Genomic DNA, 17860 nt, shown 5'->3' on the forward strand with positions numbered 1-17860 from the left:
TTTTGAGGCATCATCCTTCCCACAACCTCATCTCGTGTCAGAGGTCAAAGATCAAAGAGCTGTGCCGTCCTTGAATCCAGCTCGGATAGATCCCAGGAGGCTCCAGGAAATCATTTTGAGGATGCCCTGGGGTTCCCTGGAATCGGAATTTAGTCCAACATCATCAAAGGTTAGGGGAAGGGAGACAGGCAGGCATAACTGGTGTTGTGACCCGGGCTTGGGAGTCAGGAGGTCATGGGTTCTAATTCCAGCTCCGCCACATATCTGCTGGGTGACCTTGGACAAGTCGCTTCACTTCTCCATACCTCAGTTCCCTCATCTGTAAAATGGGGATTAAGATTGTGAACCCCATGTGGGACAGGGACTGCGTCCAACCCATTTTGCTTGCACCCACCCCAGCGCTTAGTACAGTGCCTGGCACATAGCCAGTGCTTAATAAATACCATAATTATCATAATTATTATAACATCCCATTTGAGGTTTTGCACCTTCCGAGTGTTACCCCGCAAAAAACCTTCTCCCATTATTTCTCCTACTGTTATTCTTGGGTTCAATTCAGCACTTACTGCATACGATGATATAATTGTCGTATTTTTTAAGTGCTTACCGTGCGCCAAGCAGCGAGGATGAACGGATAGAACACGGGCCAGGGAGTCAGAAGGATCTGAGTTCTCGTCCCGGCTCCTCCACTTGCAACTGTGGGACCTTGGGCAGGTCACTTCACTGTGCCTGTTATCTCATCGGTAAAACGGGGATTAAGATTGTGAGCCCTGTGTGGGACAGGGATTGGGTCCAACCTGATTAGCTTCTATCTACCCCAGAGCTTAGTACCGTGCTTGGCACATAGTAAATGCTTAACAAATACCATATTGAAAAAAAACCAAAAATCACCTTACTAAGCACGGGGGTAGATACAGATCAAATTGGACACAGTGTCTGTCTCACATGGGGCTCACAGTCTACGTAGGAGGGAGAAGAGGTATTTACAACCCACTTGAGACACAGAAAAGTTATGTGACTGCCCAAGGTCACCCAGCAGACAAATGGCAGGGGCGGGATTAAAGTCCAGGTGTTCTGATACCCGGGGCCGTGCTCTCTCTCCACCAGGCCACCCTGCTTCTCGAGGTCCAGACAAAGTCCCTAGTCAACCTAGATCTCACAGTGCGAGGGGAGAGGTCTCGGGATTTTACCCCCATTATTCAGATGAGAAAACTCAGGCCCAGAGTGGTTGAAGGGTCTGTCCCAGGTCGCACAGCATGTCAGGCGGCAGAGCTGGGGCTCTCTAGATGTAGCCTCCGGGCTAGCTGTCCCCTGCAAATAAATGCGTGGTAAAGGGGGACACCCATTCCCACAGCTACTTGTTTCTCACCTACATTTCTCCTCTCCTTCTCACCAGCCCTTGGTCCTGACACCCCCTCGGCTCATGCCGTCCCCCTGCATCCGGAACTCCCTCCCTCCCCAGATCTGCCAGACCACAGGTCTCCCCATTTTCCAAGCTCTTCTGAAACCAGCATCACCCCTTCCAGGAAGCCTTCCCCAATTCATTTCCGGCATTCCAACGGCCACCTTCAGCACATTGTGTCCATGTGAACACTATTCTTGACACCATTTTATTAAGAGCATATTACATCCCACGCACTGGGATACCTACAAGTTAATCAGATCAAAGTCCCTGACCCCCTGGGGTTCACAATCTAAAGGTGGGGGCGGGGGGGGGGGTGTAGGAAATCTAATTCCTGTCACAGAGGATATGGAGGCCCAGAGAGATTAGGTGACTTGCTCAAGATCACATAGCAGGCTGGGAGCAGAGCTCGGACCAGAACCCAGGCCGCCTGGCTCCCAGTAATAATAACAATAATATTAATAATAACAACAGTTGCGGGATTAGTTGAGTGCCTACTTTATGCCAAGCACTGAACTAAGCGCTGGGGTCGATACAAGATCATCAGGTCCCACACGAAGCTCGCAGGCTAAGCAGGAGGGAGAAAGGTATTGAATCCCTATTTTGCCGATGAAGAAACTGAGGCACAGAGAAATCAGGTGACCGGCCCAAGGTCAAACAGCATCCAAATGGTAGAACTGGATCCCAGTCTCCAAATTTCCACACGTGCACGCCAAATTCTATTGAATATTTGATACGTAGTGATCTATTCCTACCGACAAAGAAGCAGCGTGGCCTAGTGGCTAGAGCCCGGGTTTGGGAATCGGAAGGACCTGGGTTCTAGTTCCAGCTCTGTGACCTTGGGCTAGCCATTTTGCTTCTCTGGGCCTCAGTTACCTCATCTGTAAAATGGGAACTACAACTCTGAGCCCCGTGTGGGATATGGACTGTGTCCCACCTGATTAGCTTGTATCTACCCCAGCGGTTAGAACAGTGCCTGGCATATAGTAAGCGCTTAACCTATGTCATTAAAAAAAAACCCCAAAACAAGAAAACGACACATTCGAACAGTTTATCTTTACCCTTTCTCCAGTTTCCAGGATTTAGGAATGATTCTGACAACCCCTACCGCCCTGGCCCCACCTCATGGGGTCTGGCTCTTTCAGTCCAACTTAAATCCCTCCCACTGCACTGAGCTGCCCCGATCCCCGGCAGCAGTCCGTGAGGGTGCCTCCTGGTGGTCACAAGGCGAGGGTGCCAAGGTGATTGGTATTTATTGAGCACTTATTGGGTGCAGAGCGCTGTACTAAACGCTTGGAAGAATACAACAGATACGGTAGACACGTGTCCTGCCCATAATGAGCTTACAATCTAGAGGTTTCCAGTTGTTGAGGGGGCACGGGGAGGTGTGAAGGCACGGTAACCCCAAAAGAGGTTTGGGGGTGGGACCCCCACACCCACCCTTAGCTACATATACACGCAGACACACTCGCACACACACGGAATCCACACAGACTTGCAGATGGACAGATAACACCCACGGGCCAATGTCCAAGGCCAGGACTCGTGGGTCTTTGGATTCAGGCTGCTGTATCTGCCCTTCCCACGCCCACCCACCGCCCCCAGCCGTCATCCGAATAAGGGTGGTCCATGCTGGGTCACTGGGGGACAGTCAGGGATGGAGGGGGAGGACGCGCGGGGTGGTGGGTGGTCCGGGCTGGGGCAGTGGGGGAAAAGTCAGGGGTAAGGGTGTGGGGGGGTCGGGGGAGGGAAAGGACCCTCAGAAACCAGACTGGGGTCCCCACCCCCAGAATCACGATCTGTTAGGGGACAGCTGAACTTCGGATCTCTGGCCGGAAGGAGGGGTGGGCGCATCATCTTGGAGTCGGGGCCGGCCCTCCCCTCGAGCCCCCTCCCCAGGATAACGTAGCAGCAAAGTAAGCCCGGTCGGCGGTGCCCCGTCATCTCAATCCCGGCTTTGTCTGAGGCCGGAGGAGGGGGGCAGCGGAGAAGACACCGGTCCGAGGCCGTGTGCGCGCGGGGGGTCCGGACCGCTCCCCGCACTGCCGTCGGCCAGCGGGGTGCCCGGCGGGAAAGGGGGAGAGAGGGAGGGGTCTGGGCCCCTGGGGCGATGAGTGGCGGTCTCGCCTCCCACTGTCCGTCCAGAAGAGCGGGGCGGGAAGGGGCAGGCGGGCGGGGGGGTGGGCAGCCGCAGGTCAAGAGTCAACGCTGAGTAATCCTAGTGTCGGGGTCCCGGTGGCCCTCAAGTCTCCACCACGCGAATCAGGGGGAGGGGCTTCGGGCCGGGGGGCTTGGCTATTCGGATGCTGAAAAGGAAAGGGGGGTTTGGGGGAGAGAACATTTAGGGTGACGACTTTATTTCCCTCTCTGCTCTTCGGTGAGGGTGGAGAACTGAGTTCAGGGTCTCTTCCGGGATGGGAGTCTCCCACTGAGGATGGCGACCAGATCCCCACGTCCTGCCTGACCCCGGCCGGCATTCAGGACCCTCCCCCCGGCCCCCACGGGACCACCTCCTCACCTGCTCGGGTGCCCGATCTTGGCCCGAGTCTGCATGCTGAAGGAGCCGGTGGTGGTGCCCGCTTGCTTCTCAATCAGGTGCTCCAGCCGCTCATACATCTCCAGGTTCTGAGGCAGATACCCCCCTGCCCGTCACATGCTGGAACCAGCCCCCTTCCATCCCACCCAGACCCCATCCTGGAGCCCCTCCCCAAAGGGCCGTTCCAAATAACACTTATTGTGTGCCAGGCACTGGACTAAGCACTGGAGTGGATACAAGCAAACTGGGTTGGATGCAGTCCCTATCCCACATGGGGCTCACAGTCTCAACCCCCATTTTCCAAGTGAGGTAACTGAGGCCTGGAGAAGTGAAGCGACTTGCCCAGAGTCACACAGCAGACAAGTGGCAGAGCTGGGATCGGAACCCATGACCTTCTGACTCCTAATCCCGGCTCCTCCCCGTACCTCCGCTTCCAGGTATGCCACTTTCTCCTTCAGCTCCTGGATGGTGGCGTCCCGCGTCTGAATCACGGCTTTAGAGTTCTGGAGCTGCCGTAGGGAGGGGAGGGGAGAAGAATGGAGGGCAGGGGAGGGAAGCGGGAGAGGGGAGGGGAAGGGAGAAGGAGGGCAGGGGAAGGGAGAGAAGAGGAGGGGGAGAAGAAGAGGGGAAAGGAAGGGGAAGAAGGGAAGGGGAAGAGGGGAAGGGAGGGGAGAAAGAGGAGGAAGAAGGGGGGAAGAAGAGAGGAGGGAAGAAGAAGGGAGTGGAGATTAAACGGGGAGGGGAGAAGAAGAGGAGAGAAGAAGAGAGGAGGGGAGTAGAAGGGAAAAGAGGAGATCATCACAGATCCTCCTAGGGATCTGGCCTGGGGCCTTCCTGACTCTCCACCTCCCACGGCCCACCCTCTCCCATCCCGTTCCGTTTCCCTCAAGCAGCCATGAGTGGGGTCCCGCCGGTCGGCCTGGGGCTCCGGACCCCATTCCCCAACCGAAACACCGCCCGCTCTCCATTACCCACGGCCCGGTAGGGGATAAGGCGCGGAAAACTGAGGTCCGCAGCTCACCCAGAGCCCCGTCTGAATTTTTCCGCCCCCGCCCCGGGGCTACCTGCTCGATCATCTGGCGGACTTTGCGCTGCTGGCTCTTCAGCATGTCGTCCAGGTGGTGGATCTTCTCCCGAAGGCCGGACACCTCCTGCTCCAGTGTGGTCGCCCTGGGGACACGGTCCACGTTCAGGGCTTGGAGAGAGGACAAGCGGTCTCCTGCGCCGCCCACAGAACCCGCCCGCCCCCGCCGTCCCACGGAGACACGGACCACACAGGCTGCTGCCCTCCCCTCACCCGACGGGCAGGGGCCTGGTCTTCTCCCCCGGGTCCTCCCCGACACAGAATGGGTGAGTATGTGTGTATGCTTGTGAGACTGGCAGCCCCCTGAAGACTCATTCATTCATTCATGCGATTGAATTTACTGAGCTCGCTGTGGTCAGGGAATGTGTGTTTGTTGCTATATTGTACTCTCCCCAGTGCTTAGTACAGTGCTTTGCACACAGTAAGTGCTCGATGAATACGGCCGAATGATTGAATTGAGCGCTCACTGTGTGCAGAGCACTGTACTGAGCGCTTGGGAGAGTACAGAAGAACACTAAACCTTCACATTCCCTGCCCACAACGAGCTTACCGTCTAGCGGGGGAGAAAGACATTAATAGGAATAAATGACAGATACGGACATAAGTGATGTAGGGCTGGGACGAGGGATGAATAAAGGGAGAAAGTCGGGGCGACGGAGAAGGGAGGGGGAGAAGAGGAAAGGAGGGCTTAGTCAGGGAAGCCCCCTTGGGGGAGATGGGCCTTCAATAAGGCTCTGAACTGGGGGAGCGTAATCGTCTGTTGGATGTGAAGTGGGAGGGCATTCCAGGCCAGAAACAGCACGTAGGCGAGAGGTCGGAGGTGAGCTAAATGATATCGAAGTACAGGCAGTAGGTTGGAATTAGAGGAGTGGAGTGTGGGGGCTGGGTTGAAGTAGAAGGGTAATGACGTGAGGTAGGAGGGGGCAAGGGGATTGAGAGCTTTAAAGCCAATGGTCGTGTCTCCTTCCTGTCTCTCTCCACGTGTCCGGGAGAGAGAGACAGACAGAGATAGTCTGTGTGTATGTGTGCGTGTCCTGTCTCCCCACAGACTGGCAGCCCCCATAACAGGGATTGTATCTCCACCTCTCTCTGTCCATCTCACACCCACGAGTGTGTGTGAGTTTGTGTGTGTGTGAAAGAGAGATGATTTTTCTACACAGATCGCTTTTCAACAGAAATATTCAGTCCATGTCTCCCCACTCCTCAAGAACGTCCAGTGGTTGCCCATCCACCTCCGCATCAAACAGAAACTCCTTTTACCGTCAGCTTTAAATCATTCAGTCATCTCACCCCCTCCTGCCTCACCGATCTCCTAGTCCAGCCCAGCCCACCCACTTCTCTCCTCTAGCTCCAGCTTCCTCACTCTGCCCTGATCTCATCTACCTCGCCACCAACCCCTTTTCCACATCCTGCCTCTAGCCTGGAACTTCCTCCCCTTCCATAGACACCGGGACACCACTCTCTCCATCTTCAAAGCAATTACGAAGGTCACACCTCCTCCAGGAGGCCTTCCCCGATAAGCCCTCTTTTCCCTGGCTCACTCTCCCTTCTGCTTCACCTCGTCACCTACGTACTTGGACCTGTGACCTTTGGGCATTTGATATTTGCCCCAGCCCCGGGGCACTTATGTACATATCTTTATATGTGATAAACCCTTTTTTATGTTGTCTGTCTCTCCGCCTAGACTGTAAGCTCATTATGGGCGGAAATGTATCTGTTATATCGTACTCTCCCCGGGGCTTAGTACGATGCTCTACACAGAATATGCGCTAGACAAATACCATTGATTGACAGACGGTCTCCCAATGGCAGGAACTTTATCTCCACCTCCCTCATTCGGCTGAGGGTGTGGGTGTGTGAGAGAGGGAGAGTGAGAGAGACAGAGAGAGATAGAGAGAGAGATTGGCGGGGACTGTCTCCACTGTCCCTTCTCCACCCAGTAAAATGAGTGTGTGGGAGGGGGAGAAGAGGGTGGGGTAGAGGGGTGAGAGAGCGGGGGAGATGTGGGGAAGAGAAGCGGGAAGAGAGGAGAGGAGTGATGGGGGAGAAGGGGAAAAGGGGGGAGAAGGGAAAGGGGGGGAGAGAAGGGAACGAGAGGGAGGGGGAATGAAGGGGAGAGAACGGGGAGGAGGGGGAAAAGAGGGGAAGGGGGGGAGAGAGGAGGAAGCTGGAAGTAGGGAGGAAGAACTGGCAGGCCGGGCAAGCACGGTGCGGGCCCCGTGACCCTCTCCCTGGCCTTCTTCCTGTGAGGGCCCCACCCTGAATTGACATGACTCACGTCCTGAGGCAGCAGCAGGGGGTGGGGAGGGGGCGCACCCCTTCCCCGCTGCCACCCACCACCTGGGGTGGCCCTTCTCCTCCCTCCCACAGTCGACCTCGTCCTCCCTCCCTACCCCTTCTCCTCAGGTAGAGCGCGGCTCTCCCGCCCTCTTGTCTCTCCAACACCCTTTGCCAACCGCTCCTCCGTTCTCCCCACACCTACCCGGTCAGCCCTTTCTATCACCTCAGCCCTTAGACGCTCACCCCTCCGCCCCATGGCCCCAGCTGCTCCACGCCCTTCTGCCCGCCTAAGCCCCCGGACCCATCATTTCTTGTAGCGTCCTCTTCCCCCGCTGAGCCGGAAGCTCCTTGCGGGGCAGGGACCGTCGTCTACCAGCTCTAGTAGTGCATTCGTGCTCTGCGGAGGGCTTAGTGCCGTGGTCGGCGCTCAGTAAGTGCCCGCGACTGACGGATCGATCGTCACCTTTCCAGCTCGGCCCGGTTCTGGACGCTGTGGCCACGCAGCTCTTCCAGGGCCTGCTCGCCCTCCTGCACTTTTGCCATGAGGCGCTGCCGCTCCTAGACAAGGGGCGGGGAGGTGGCGGGAGGGGTCGGGGGAGAGAGCAGGCAGGGGATCAGTCTCAGGGAGTAATCCCCCCCATTCCTCACTCAGGCCCTCCCCAGCCCTGGCTCCCCCTTCTGTACCCCGGTTTCCCCTCCAACCCCTTGTTGCCCCAGCCCAGCTCCCGGCTTCCGCTCGGTGGCCCGATGGCCGGTACCTCGTACCTCCTCCATCTCCGCCAGGCGCTGCCTGAGCCCGCGGATCTCCAGGTGGCACCCCTCGCTGCCGTCCTGGGCCCTGTGCAGCGCCGCCGCGCCTTCCTCTGCCTCCCGCTGGTAGCGGCTCAGCGTGGCCTGGGGGTGATATGAGGAGCAGGGGCTGGGGTCATGACCTGGAGGGGACGGGGGACCCCAAGGGGAGCGGGTCCAAGAGCTCTAAGGCGTGGAGGGGAAGGGGCAGAGGAGACCCTGCCAGGCTCCCTGGGGGAGTGGGGAGGCCCAAGCCAAGCGCTGGATTCAAGTTAACGTCCCGGTCTTCCGGCGGGGGCCGGATGGACCCCTCGGCTCTGCCTGTCCGCCCCCGGCTGGACCGCTCATCCAGTCGATCGTATTTATGGAGCGCTTACTGTGTGCAGAGCACTGTACTAAGCGCTTAGCACAATCCTAACCCTCAGCTCTGTCCTCAGTCTCAGCACTCACCTCTCAAACCCTCCGGGCAAACCCTGGCCTCCACGGGTCCCTGGGGATGGGGAGTGGAGTGTGTGTGTATGGTGGAGTTGGTGGGGGGGGGGTGTTCCCCATGTGTCTCCCTCTCCCCAGCCAGCACAGTATGAGTGATAATAATAATAATTATAATAAAGTATTTGCTAAGCGCTTAACTTCTCTGTGGCTCAGTTACCTCATCTGTCAAATGGGGATGAAGACTGTGAGCCCCGCGTGGGACAACCTGATAACCTTGTATCTACCCCAGCGCTTAGAACAGTGCTTGGCACATAGTAAGCATTTAACAAATATCATTATTATTATTATTATTATTATTATTATTATTCTAAGAGCAGGGGTAGATACAAGGTCATAAGGTTGGACACAGTCCCTGTCCTTCATGGAAGCTCACAGTCTTCATCCCCATTTTACAGATGAGGTCACTGAAGCACAGAGAAGTGAAGTGACTTGCCCAACATCACACAGCAGGCAAGTGGAGGATCCGGGATTAGAACCCAGGTCCTTCTGAATTCCAGGCCCGGGCCCCGCCCTGCCCCATCCACCCCACCCAGCCCCGACCTCAAACGTCAGCCTGTCAGCCTGATGCCTCCGTTCCGCCTCCTCCAGCTGAGCGAGTAACGTTCTGGCCGCCATCCGGAGGGTCTCTGTGTCTTCCCCCAGGTCCTCCACCTGCCGCAGGGGAGGGGTCGGGAGAGAGGAAGGGAATAATAACGATAATAATAATGATGGTATTTGTTAAGCAACTACTACGTGCCAGGAACTGTACTAAACGCCGGGGTGGATGCAACCAAATGGAGTTGGACACAGTCCCCGTCCCACATGGGTCTCACAGTCTCCATCCTCATTTTACAGATGAGGGAACTGAGGTCCAGATAAGTGAAGCGACCTGCCCAAGTGGCAGAGCCAGGATTAGAACCCATGACCTTCCGACTCCCAGGCCTGTGCTCTATCCACAAACCCCCACGTGGACCCCCACCCGACAACCCACATAAACCCAGGGCAGACAATGGAGAATCGCCCCCCAGACACTCTAGGCTTCAAGGCTCTCCATCACCTTGCCCCTTCCTACCTCTCCTCCCTTCTCTCTTTCTACCGCCCACCCCGCACGCTCCGCTCCTCCGCCGCCCACCTCCTCGCCGTCCCTCGGTCTCGCCTAACCCGCCGTCGACCCCCGGGCCCCGTCCTCCCGCGGTCCCGGAACGCCCTCCCTCCTCACCTGCGCCAAACTGATTCTCTTCCCCTCTTCAAAACCCTACTTAAAACTCACCTCCTCCAAGAGGCCTTCCCAGACTGAGCTCCTCTTCTCCCTCTACTCCCTCTACCACCCCCCCTTCACCTCTCCGCAGCTAAACCCTCTTTTCCCCCTTTCCCTCTGCTCCTCCCCCTCTCCCTTCCCATCCCCACAGCACTGTACTCGTCCGCTCAACTGTATATATTTCCGTTACCCTATTTATTTTGTTAATGAAATGTACATCGCCTCGATTCTATTTAGTTGCCATTGTTTTTACGAGATGTTCTTCCCCTCGACTCTATTTATCGCCATCGTTCTCGTCTGTCCGTCTCCCCCGATTAGACCGTAAGCCCGTCAAACGGCAGGAACTGTCTCTATCTGTTGCCGACTTGTTCATTCCAAGCGCTTAGTACAGTGCTCTGCACATAGTAAGCGCTCAATAAATACTATTGAATGAATGAATGAATGTGTCTGTAGTATTGTCCTCTCCCAAGTGCTCAGTACAGTGCTCTGCATTCAGTAAGCGCTCAATAAATACGACTGTCTGACAGCCGCCCCAACTCAGCCCTTGCTCAGGGCTCTCTGTGCTCCAGCCCTCACCCCCCCCATCCTTATCTAGGTCCCCCCAGAAGCTCCTTTCCCACCCCAGCTTCTCCCGACCCTCCTATTTGTCCTGGGGTAATGATAATAATAATAATAATGTTTTATTTGTTAAGCGCTTAAATGTGCCAAGCACTGTTCTAAGCATTAGGCTAGATATGAGATAATTGAGTTGGACACAGTTCCTGTCCCATGTGGGGCTTACAGACTTAATCCCCATTTTATAGAAGAGAGAAGTGAGGCCCAGAGAAGTGAAGTGACTCATCCAAGGTCACACAACAGACACGTGGCGGAGCCGGGATTGGAACTCGTGCCCTCTGACGCCCACGCCCGTGCTCTTTCCACTAGGCCAAGCTGTCTGCCGACCCGCCCGTTCAGCCCCCTCACGCTGGCAGCCGGCGGCCGCCCCCAACAGTCTCGTTTGGATTTTATTTCCTCCGAGTCCCTCCCCGTTAGCCGGGCGACAGGGCTGGGGCACAGCTTTGGGCACAGCTTTGGGCTGCCCGCTCTACATTGCAACCCCTTGAGGGCAGGGTCACCCTTCTCACCCCTTCCCGCCCCCAGCAGCCAGCCTGGCACCTCGCCCACGGTTGGCGCCCTGGCACAGCACCCAGCACACGAGAGTCACCCAGCACGGTGCCCTGCATACGGTCGGCACCTGGCACAGTGCCCTGCACACGGTCGGCACCTGGCACAGTGCCCTGCACACAGTTGGTGGCTGGCACCTTGCTCTGCATATGTCAGCGCCCGGCACAGCATTCTACACATGGTCGCCACCCAGCACAGTACCCTGCACATGGTCAGCGCCTGGCACAGCCCCCAAACGCGATCAGCACCCAACACGGTGCCCTGCACGTGATCAGCACCCGGCACAGTGCTCTGCACACAGCTGGCACTGGAAAAGCCCCCTGTACATGGTCAGCACACTGCACAGTGCCCTGTACATGGTCAGCGCCCGGCACAGTGACCTGCAGACAGTTGGCGCCTGGCGCGGTGCCCCACATACGGCTGACGCCTGGCACAGCCTCATGAACAAGGTCGGAGGCTGGCACGGTGCCCTGCACGTGGTCGGCGCCCTGCACACAGTTGGCACCCAGCATGGCACCCTGCACATGGCCGGTGTCTAGCACAATGCCCTGCACGGGGTCGGCACCCTGCACAAAGTCGGCGCCCAGCACAGTGCTCTGCACACAACTGGCACCCAACACAATGCCCTGCCCACTGTCAGCACCTGGCACAGCACCCCGCACATAGCTGTGTCTCAGCACAGTGCACTACACACGGTCAGCACCCAACCCAGTGCCCTGCACACAGTCGGCATCCAGCACAGTGCCCTGCATAGCAGCTGCTTCATTTCGAGGCTCCTTGCCCTCCGGGGTTAAAGCGGACAGGGTCGGGGGGCTGGCAGGCGAGGACCCCCAGGGTGGCATTCTCCGTGGGATGGGATGAGTTAACCGCCCAGAGTCCATCCCCACCTCTTCCCCGCCACCCGAAGCCGCAGGACCAGGGAGATCCCGGCTGAGATTCGGGATCAGATCGGACCAGGTCTTCCCCCTCCCCTCCTCCCACCCCGCCTCCATACCAGGGTGCCCGCACCGGCCGCCAGCCACGGGGGAGACCTCGGTTGCTTCTGGCTCCCACGTGCTGTGTGACCTTGGGACCCTCCCGCAACCTCTCTGGGCGCATCCACTTCCCCCGTCTCCGGCCCGCTTTGCAGAGGGGCAAACCGGATGGCGTTAGGTCGTCGTGGGGCGCCGCCTCGCCCTCGGGGGGACTGCCGGACCCTACCCGATCCACCTACATCCCATGCCCCCCTGGAGATGCTTTCTGCAGCGTGGCCTAGTGGCTAGAACCTGACTTCTAATCCTGAGTTCTAATCCTGGCTCCGCCATCTGTCTGCTGCGTGACCTTGGGCAAGTCACTTCCCTTATTCGTGCCTCAGTTCCCTCGTCTGCAAAACGGGGATCGAGACCGTGAGCCCCGTGTGGGACCGGGACTATGTCCAACCTAATTATCTTGTATCTCCCCCAGAGCTTGGAACGGCACCTGGCACATAGTAAGTGCTACTATTATTATTATTTTAATTATTATTCTGGCCACGGGGGCCCACCGGCTCTTGCTCGGGCTTTCCGGTCCACCGACCGCTCTCCTCCCGGTTCCGGGTGGACGCTGGGTGGTGTCTCTGACCCTCGGGACCACCCGGCCCCCACGGTTTCCCACCCCCCGGGGCCCCGCTGATACCTGTGTACACTCACTGGGGCTTTCCTCCAGCTTGCTGCTTATGTCCTCACGCAGCTTCTGCAGGCAGCTCCTGGCCTGGGGGAGAGGGATTCGCTGAGAGGTGGGGGGGGGAGGGGGGTGTCACTGGATGTACTGGACCTCACTGGAGGGAAAGGGGTGGGGCAGGGGGGGAGTATTGTACTTCCTGGATGTACTGGACCTCATTCTGGGGGACGTGGGCTGAGAGGGGGCGTTCGTACCTCCCGGATGTAGCGGACCTCACTCCGGGGAGGTGGGCTGAGGTGTCGGCCTGGGGGGATGGGTGTCACACTTCCTGAACGTACTGGACGTCGCTCCGGGGGGTGGGGGTACCTCCTGGGTGTACTGGACCTCACTCTGGGCGGATGGGCTGGGAGGAGGGAGCCGCACCTCCTGGGATGTACTGGACCTAATTCTGGGGGGCGTTGGGGGGGGGGTGTCATACCTCCTGGATGTACTGGACCTCGCTCTTCAGCTGATCGATATTCTTCTCGTGGACCAACTTTTCTCTAACCTTGCCCTTGAGGTACACCTGCAGGCGGGGGAGGGGGCGGCGGGGAGATGGGAAAGGACCACCCGAAACCTGTCAGAGGGGAACCAGCCCCCCACTCCACCCTTCCATCCACAGCCCACACATCCCACCAGACTGTGTGTGCGTACGTGTATCTGTGTGTGTGTCTCCCGGGCAGCCCCGAAGGGTAGGGACCGCATCTCGCCCGTCCCCCCACTCCCGCCCAGTGTCCGGCCCCCGGACGACTCTTGCCTTGATGATCTCCTCATGTCCATCGTTGGACTGGACGCGCTCCGAGGCCAGAGCGTGGCCGCCCCCCAGCCGGCCGGAAACCATGGCACTGGACCACTCGGACAGCTGGGGAAGGACGGGGGGCGAGAGGGGGTCACGGGAGGGGGTCAGTAAGGAATAATAATAATAATTAAGGTATTTCTTAAGCGCATACTGTACTAAACGCTGGGGTGGAGCCAAGAAAATCGGGTTAGACCCAATCCCTGTCCCACCTGGGGCTCACACTCCTAATCTCCATTTTCCAGATGAGGTAAGTGAGGCCCAGAGAAGTGAAATGACTTGCCCAAGGTCACATAGCAGACAAGGGGCGGAGCTGAGATTGGAATCCAGGTCCTTCTGACTCCCAGGCCTCGGGGGGGGGGGTCTATCCACTACGCCATGCCGCCAGAGCTGGGTCAGCAGGGACCACAGGCTCTGTCTGGACTCCGGGGTCACCCCGGTGCCAGTCCTGGCTCAGTCAGCTTATTTACTGAGCGCTTACTGCGTGTGGAGCACTGTACTGAGCGCCAGGGAGAGAGGACTAGAAGCAGCATGGCTTAGTGGACAGAGCACCCGCTTGGGAGCCAGGAGGTCATGGGTTCTAATCCCAGATCCGCCACTTGTCTGCTGTGTGACCTTGGGCAAGTCACTTCACTTGTCTGGGGCTCAGTTCCCTCATCTGGAAAATGGGGATTGAGACTGGGAGCCCCACGTGGGACGAGGGCTGTGTCCAACCTGATTTGCTTGGGTCCACCTCAGTGCTTAGTACAGTGCCTGGCACATAGTAAACGCTTAACAAACACCATCATTATTACAGTATAACAGACACATTCCTGGGCCACAACGAGCTGGTCAGCAAGGAGGCGCGACTCGAGAGCGAGCCGGAAGAGGCCAGGACACGGTACTTTCCGCCGTCCAATCTGGGGCTCCTCTCACGCGTCTCACCCGCCACCCTCAGCCCCGACGAGACCCTGCGGCGGTGCCAGGCTGAGAAATCCCTCCTCCGAGACACGGAGGGCAGAGATCTCCACGCCACCACCCCCTCCGCTCCCGGCAGACCCCCGGCCCCCCAGTAGACTGGAAGCTCCTCGAGGGGAGTTCGGTGCTCTGAGAAGCAGCATGGCCGAGTGAAAAGAACCCAGGCCTGGGAGTCCAGAGGACCTGGGTTCCAATCCCGGCTCTGCCACTTGTCCGCTCGGTGACCTTGGGCAAGCCGCTTGACTTCTCTGTGCCTCAGTTACCTCATTCGTAAAACGGGGATTAAGACTTTGAGCCCCATGCGGGACAGGGACTGTGTCCGATTCACTTAGCTTGTATCTCCCCCAGCACTTAGAATAGTGTCTGGAACGTAGTAAGCGCTTAACCAATTCCATTAAAAAAAAGGGGGCTCATTAAATAGCACTGGTTGATTGACTGGCTCAACGCCCCCCCCCCCCAAAAAGTCCTTCTGATCTAATGGGGTGGAGGGTGTCAATGAGGGGGAGGAGAGGGCTCCCTGATGCTGGGTGAGGGGATGGGGTCCGCCAAAAACGTGCGTCCAGACCAGACACTCCCACCAGGGGGAAAAGTCAGCCAGCCAATCGTATTTATTGGGCATTTACTGTGTGCAGAGCACTGTACTAAGCGCTTGGGAGAGTACTATACAACAATAAACAGACATATTCCCTGCCCGCAACAAGCTTCCAGTCTAAAGAGGGGACGAGCAAGCTCGGGAGAACTCCAGACGCTCAGCCTCTCTTCTGGGGCAGAGCCCGGCTGCCCTCAGCTGCCCCATCCCCTTCTGGGGAGGTTTAGCCAGCGCCCCCCGCCCGGTAAACGTATCCCCCAGATCCAGTGAGCGGTCACCGGGGAGACTGGGCCTCTCTCGCCAACGTTTCCTTCTCCATCTCCCCCGTCTCTGTCTCGCGGGACGCTCTGTGGGCCGCACCCTGGGGGGCCCGGCCCCCACCATCCCCCGGCACGGGGATTACCCCTAGATTCTTCCTCCCCCTCCCCCTTCTGTTTCCCTAGGGTTGCCACGGCCTCCTGGGCGGCGGGGCAGGGCCGGCCGGCTCTGGGGCCCCAGATCGCCCAGATAGTGAACTCGCCGGGGCATGTGCCGAGGGGCACCCCAACCTGGACGGTCCTCCCCGGGGAAGGGTGGGGAGGGGCGCGCCCCTTTTCCCACAGACCCGAGAAGCAAGGAAGACTGTGGGGGGTGGGGGAGGGAGGCCAGGATGCCTCCCGTGCCCCGGAGTCCCCGCGGGAGCTGGGGAGCAGGTGTGTGCGACTGTCTGTGTGCCAATTAAAGTTAGCCTGGAGAAGGGAGGAGTGGACGGGGAGGGGGCATTCCCGGAACCGGCGGGCAAGGCCCCAGGGGCTCCCCCCAACCTAGGGGTGCTTAGAACAGTGCTCGGCACATAGTAAGCGCTTAACAAATACCATCATTATTCTTCTCACCCAGCTCTGCCCCAGCCCCCTGCCCCCCGGGACGGTCCCGGCGGCCCCCCATCCCCCGGCCCGGGGGATACCCACAGACTGACTCTTCCTCCGACTCCATTTTCTGTTTTCCCGAGGGTCATCGTGGGGCAGGCTCGAGGGGAGGGGGTCAGCCGGGGAGAAGGAGCGGGGGGAGTTTAGGCCGCGGTTTGGGGATTATCAGAGCAGCTGGTAGAGGAGGGGGAGTTGCAGGTGCCTGACTGCGCCCCCCTCCCCGCCTTCCCCTCCTCCCTCAGGTCCATCCTGAGCAAGGCCGGGGCGCGGGGGTGCAAAAGACATTCCTGCACAAGGCCCCCCCCTCCCTTCCCGGCACCCCACAGACCCGTGTTCAAACAAATCTTTGGCCAGTGACTCAGCCCAGGTCGGGGTGTGGGGCGTATGTGTGTGTGCCTGTGTGTGTGTGTGTATGTCTGTGAGGCGGGGGGGAGGTTGGAGGAGGAGAAGGAGATAAACAGAGCCACCCAGCTGGGTTTCCATTCCCACGGCTGGCCTCCCCCGACTCTGCCTTTGGGCGGGGGAGGAAGGTGGGCCGGCCGGCCGGACGGGCAGCAGACGGGCAGATGGACCGACGCCACGTCCTCCAGCTGGCGGCGGAGGGCGGGCACGGATCCCAGACTCGCCTGCCCGGCCTTGACTCGGTTTACCCGCTCGGGGAGACTCAGGCCTCCGGTCCTCCAGCTCAGATTTCCCCCTCGACGGTCAGCCGGGCGGGGGCAGGGAGCGCGTCTGCTGCAGCGTCCTCTCCCAAGCGCTCGGTACAGTGCCCTGAGCCCTCGAATCCGTCGACGGATTCCTCCCCTCGGCGGGAGGAAGGGTCCCCGGGGGCGGTGGCAGGTGGGTGCAGGGGTGGGGGGCTTCACCCGTCTGCCTGGGGCCCCCTCGGTTTGCGGGTGCGGGGGAGATGGGGAAGGGGGGCTTCGCCGGGCTGTTTAATAATGACGCTATCCGTTAAGCGCTTACTACGTGGCAGGCGGTGTACTAAGCGCTGGAGTTTCGTGGGTGGGTGGTGCGTGTGGTGGGGGGTTGGAGCGAAGTCCCCTGAGCTCTCCCAGGTGCTCAGTACGGTTCCCGGCCCCCGGCAGGCGCTCAGTAAATACAATTTCCTGACGGTGGGGGGTGAGGGCGGGCCCGGGGCCGGAGCTGGCGGGGCTCGGGGAGGGGGGGAGGTGGAGGCTGTAAATTCCTGCCTCCTCAGGCCGGAGGAATTCGGGGCGTCCTGGAGTCGCCCTACAAACCCGACTGGTCCGAGGAGGCTCTCCGCCCTCCCCGGACCGGACCGGACCGGACCGGACCGGCTCCCTTCCGGGGCAGCGGACCGGGCCCGGGCCCGGCCCGGTCTCCGAGGACCCCCCCACCCCCGGGATCCGCCTCTTTCCACCCGCCGCCCGATTTCTTCGGCCGCCGCCGCCTCCTTTCTCTCGCCCCCTTTAAGGCTGGAAGGGAGAAACCGGGCCGGGGTCGTCGAAGGGACCCTCCCCCCCAGATCCCTGCTGAACTCCACTCGAGTCCTGGGTTCGAGTTCTGCCCGCCCAACAGGATGGCGCTCTCCAGAGACTTAAAGACCGGGGGTCGGGGGACCCACCCCCCCAAAACATCTCAACCCCTCCCCGCCCCTTTCGGGCCTGCAGCACAGGGGGGGTCCCGACGAAAGCTGGGGGGGGGGGGGCGGAGCGAGAAGGGGGGACAAGAGGGCAAGCGGTACATCGGGGGGAGAGGAGAGAGACGAGGTCCGGAGGGGGGGGGCGGTAGAGCCGAGGGACCCCCTGCCCGCCCTCTTCCCCCTCCCCTCCCTTCGAACAACGCGCCTCCTTACCGCGCTGTGGGGCTGCGCATCCACCGGGGCGACCCAGCCGTGGGCTCCGTTCATCTCCGGCCCCGCCGCCCGCGCCCCGCAGCCCGCGCCTCGCACCCCGCGCCCCGACCGAGCAGGCGCGCCCGCCGCCCGC

At 59.4% G+C, this 17860-nt stretch overlaps 1 protein-coding gene across 2 annotated transcripts; it reads right to left on the bottom strand.

Annotated features, from left to right (window-relative positions):
• Positions 1-2437: 2437 nt before the first annotated feature.
• TUFT1 (tuftelin 1) lies at positions 2438-17815 on the bottom strand. 2 transcript variants are annotated; one of them, XM_029054753.1, is made up of 11 exons: positions 17728-17815; positions 13419-13523; positions 13101-13187; positions 12638-12712; positions 9124-9234; positions 8068-8196; positions 7766-7860; positions 5003-5108; positions 4364-4447; positions 3921-4027; positions 2438-3708 (listed from the first exon to the last, which is right to left on the bottom strand). In XM_029054753.1, exons 1-11 carry the CDS (start codon positions 17779-17781, stop codon positions 3645-3647), a joined length of 1017 nt encoding a protein of 338 aa, XP_028910586.1. In that variant the 5' UTR covers positions 17782-17815; the 3' UTR covers positions 2438-3644. The 2 variants fall into 2 exon arrangements, with proteins under 2 accessions (XP_028910586.1, XP_028910585.1); XM_029054752.1 differs by having other exon boundaries at positions 12638-12730.
• Positions 17816-17860: the final 45 nt, after the last annotated feature.

The sequence above is a fragment of the Ornithorhynchus anatinus genome, chromosome X5, assembly GCF_004115215.2.
Source record: "Ornithorhynchus anatinus isolate Pmale09 chromosome X5, mOrnAna1.pri.v4, whole genome shotgun sequence".
In the NCBI taxonomy this organism is placed as follows: domain Eukaryota; kingdom Metazoa; phylum Chordata; class Mammalia; order Monotremata; family Ornithorhynchidae; genus Ornithorhynchus; species Ornithorhynchus anatinus.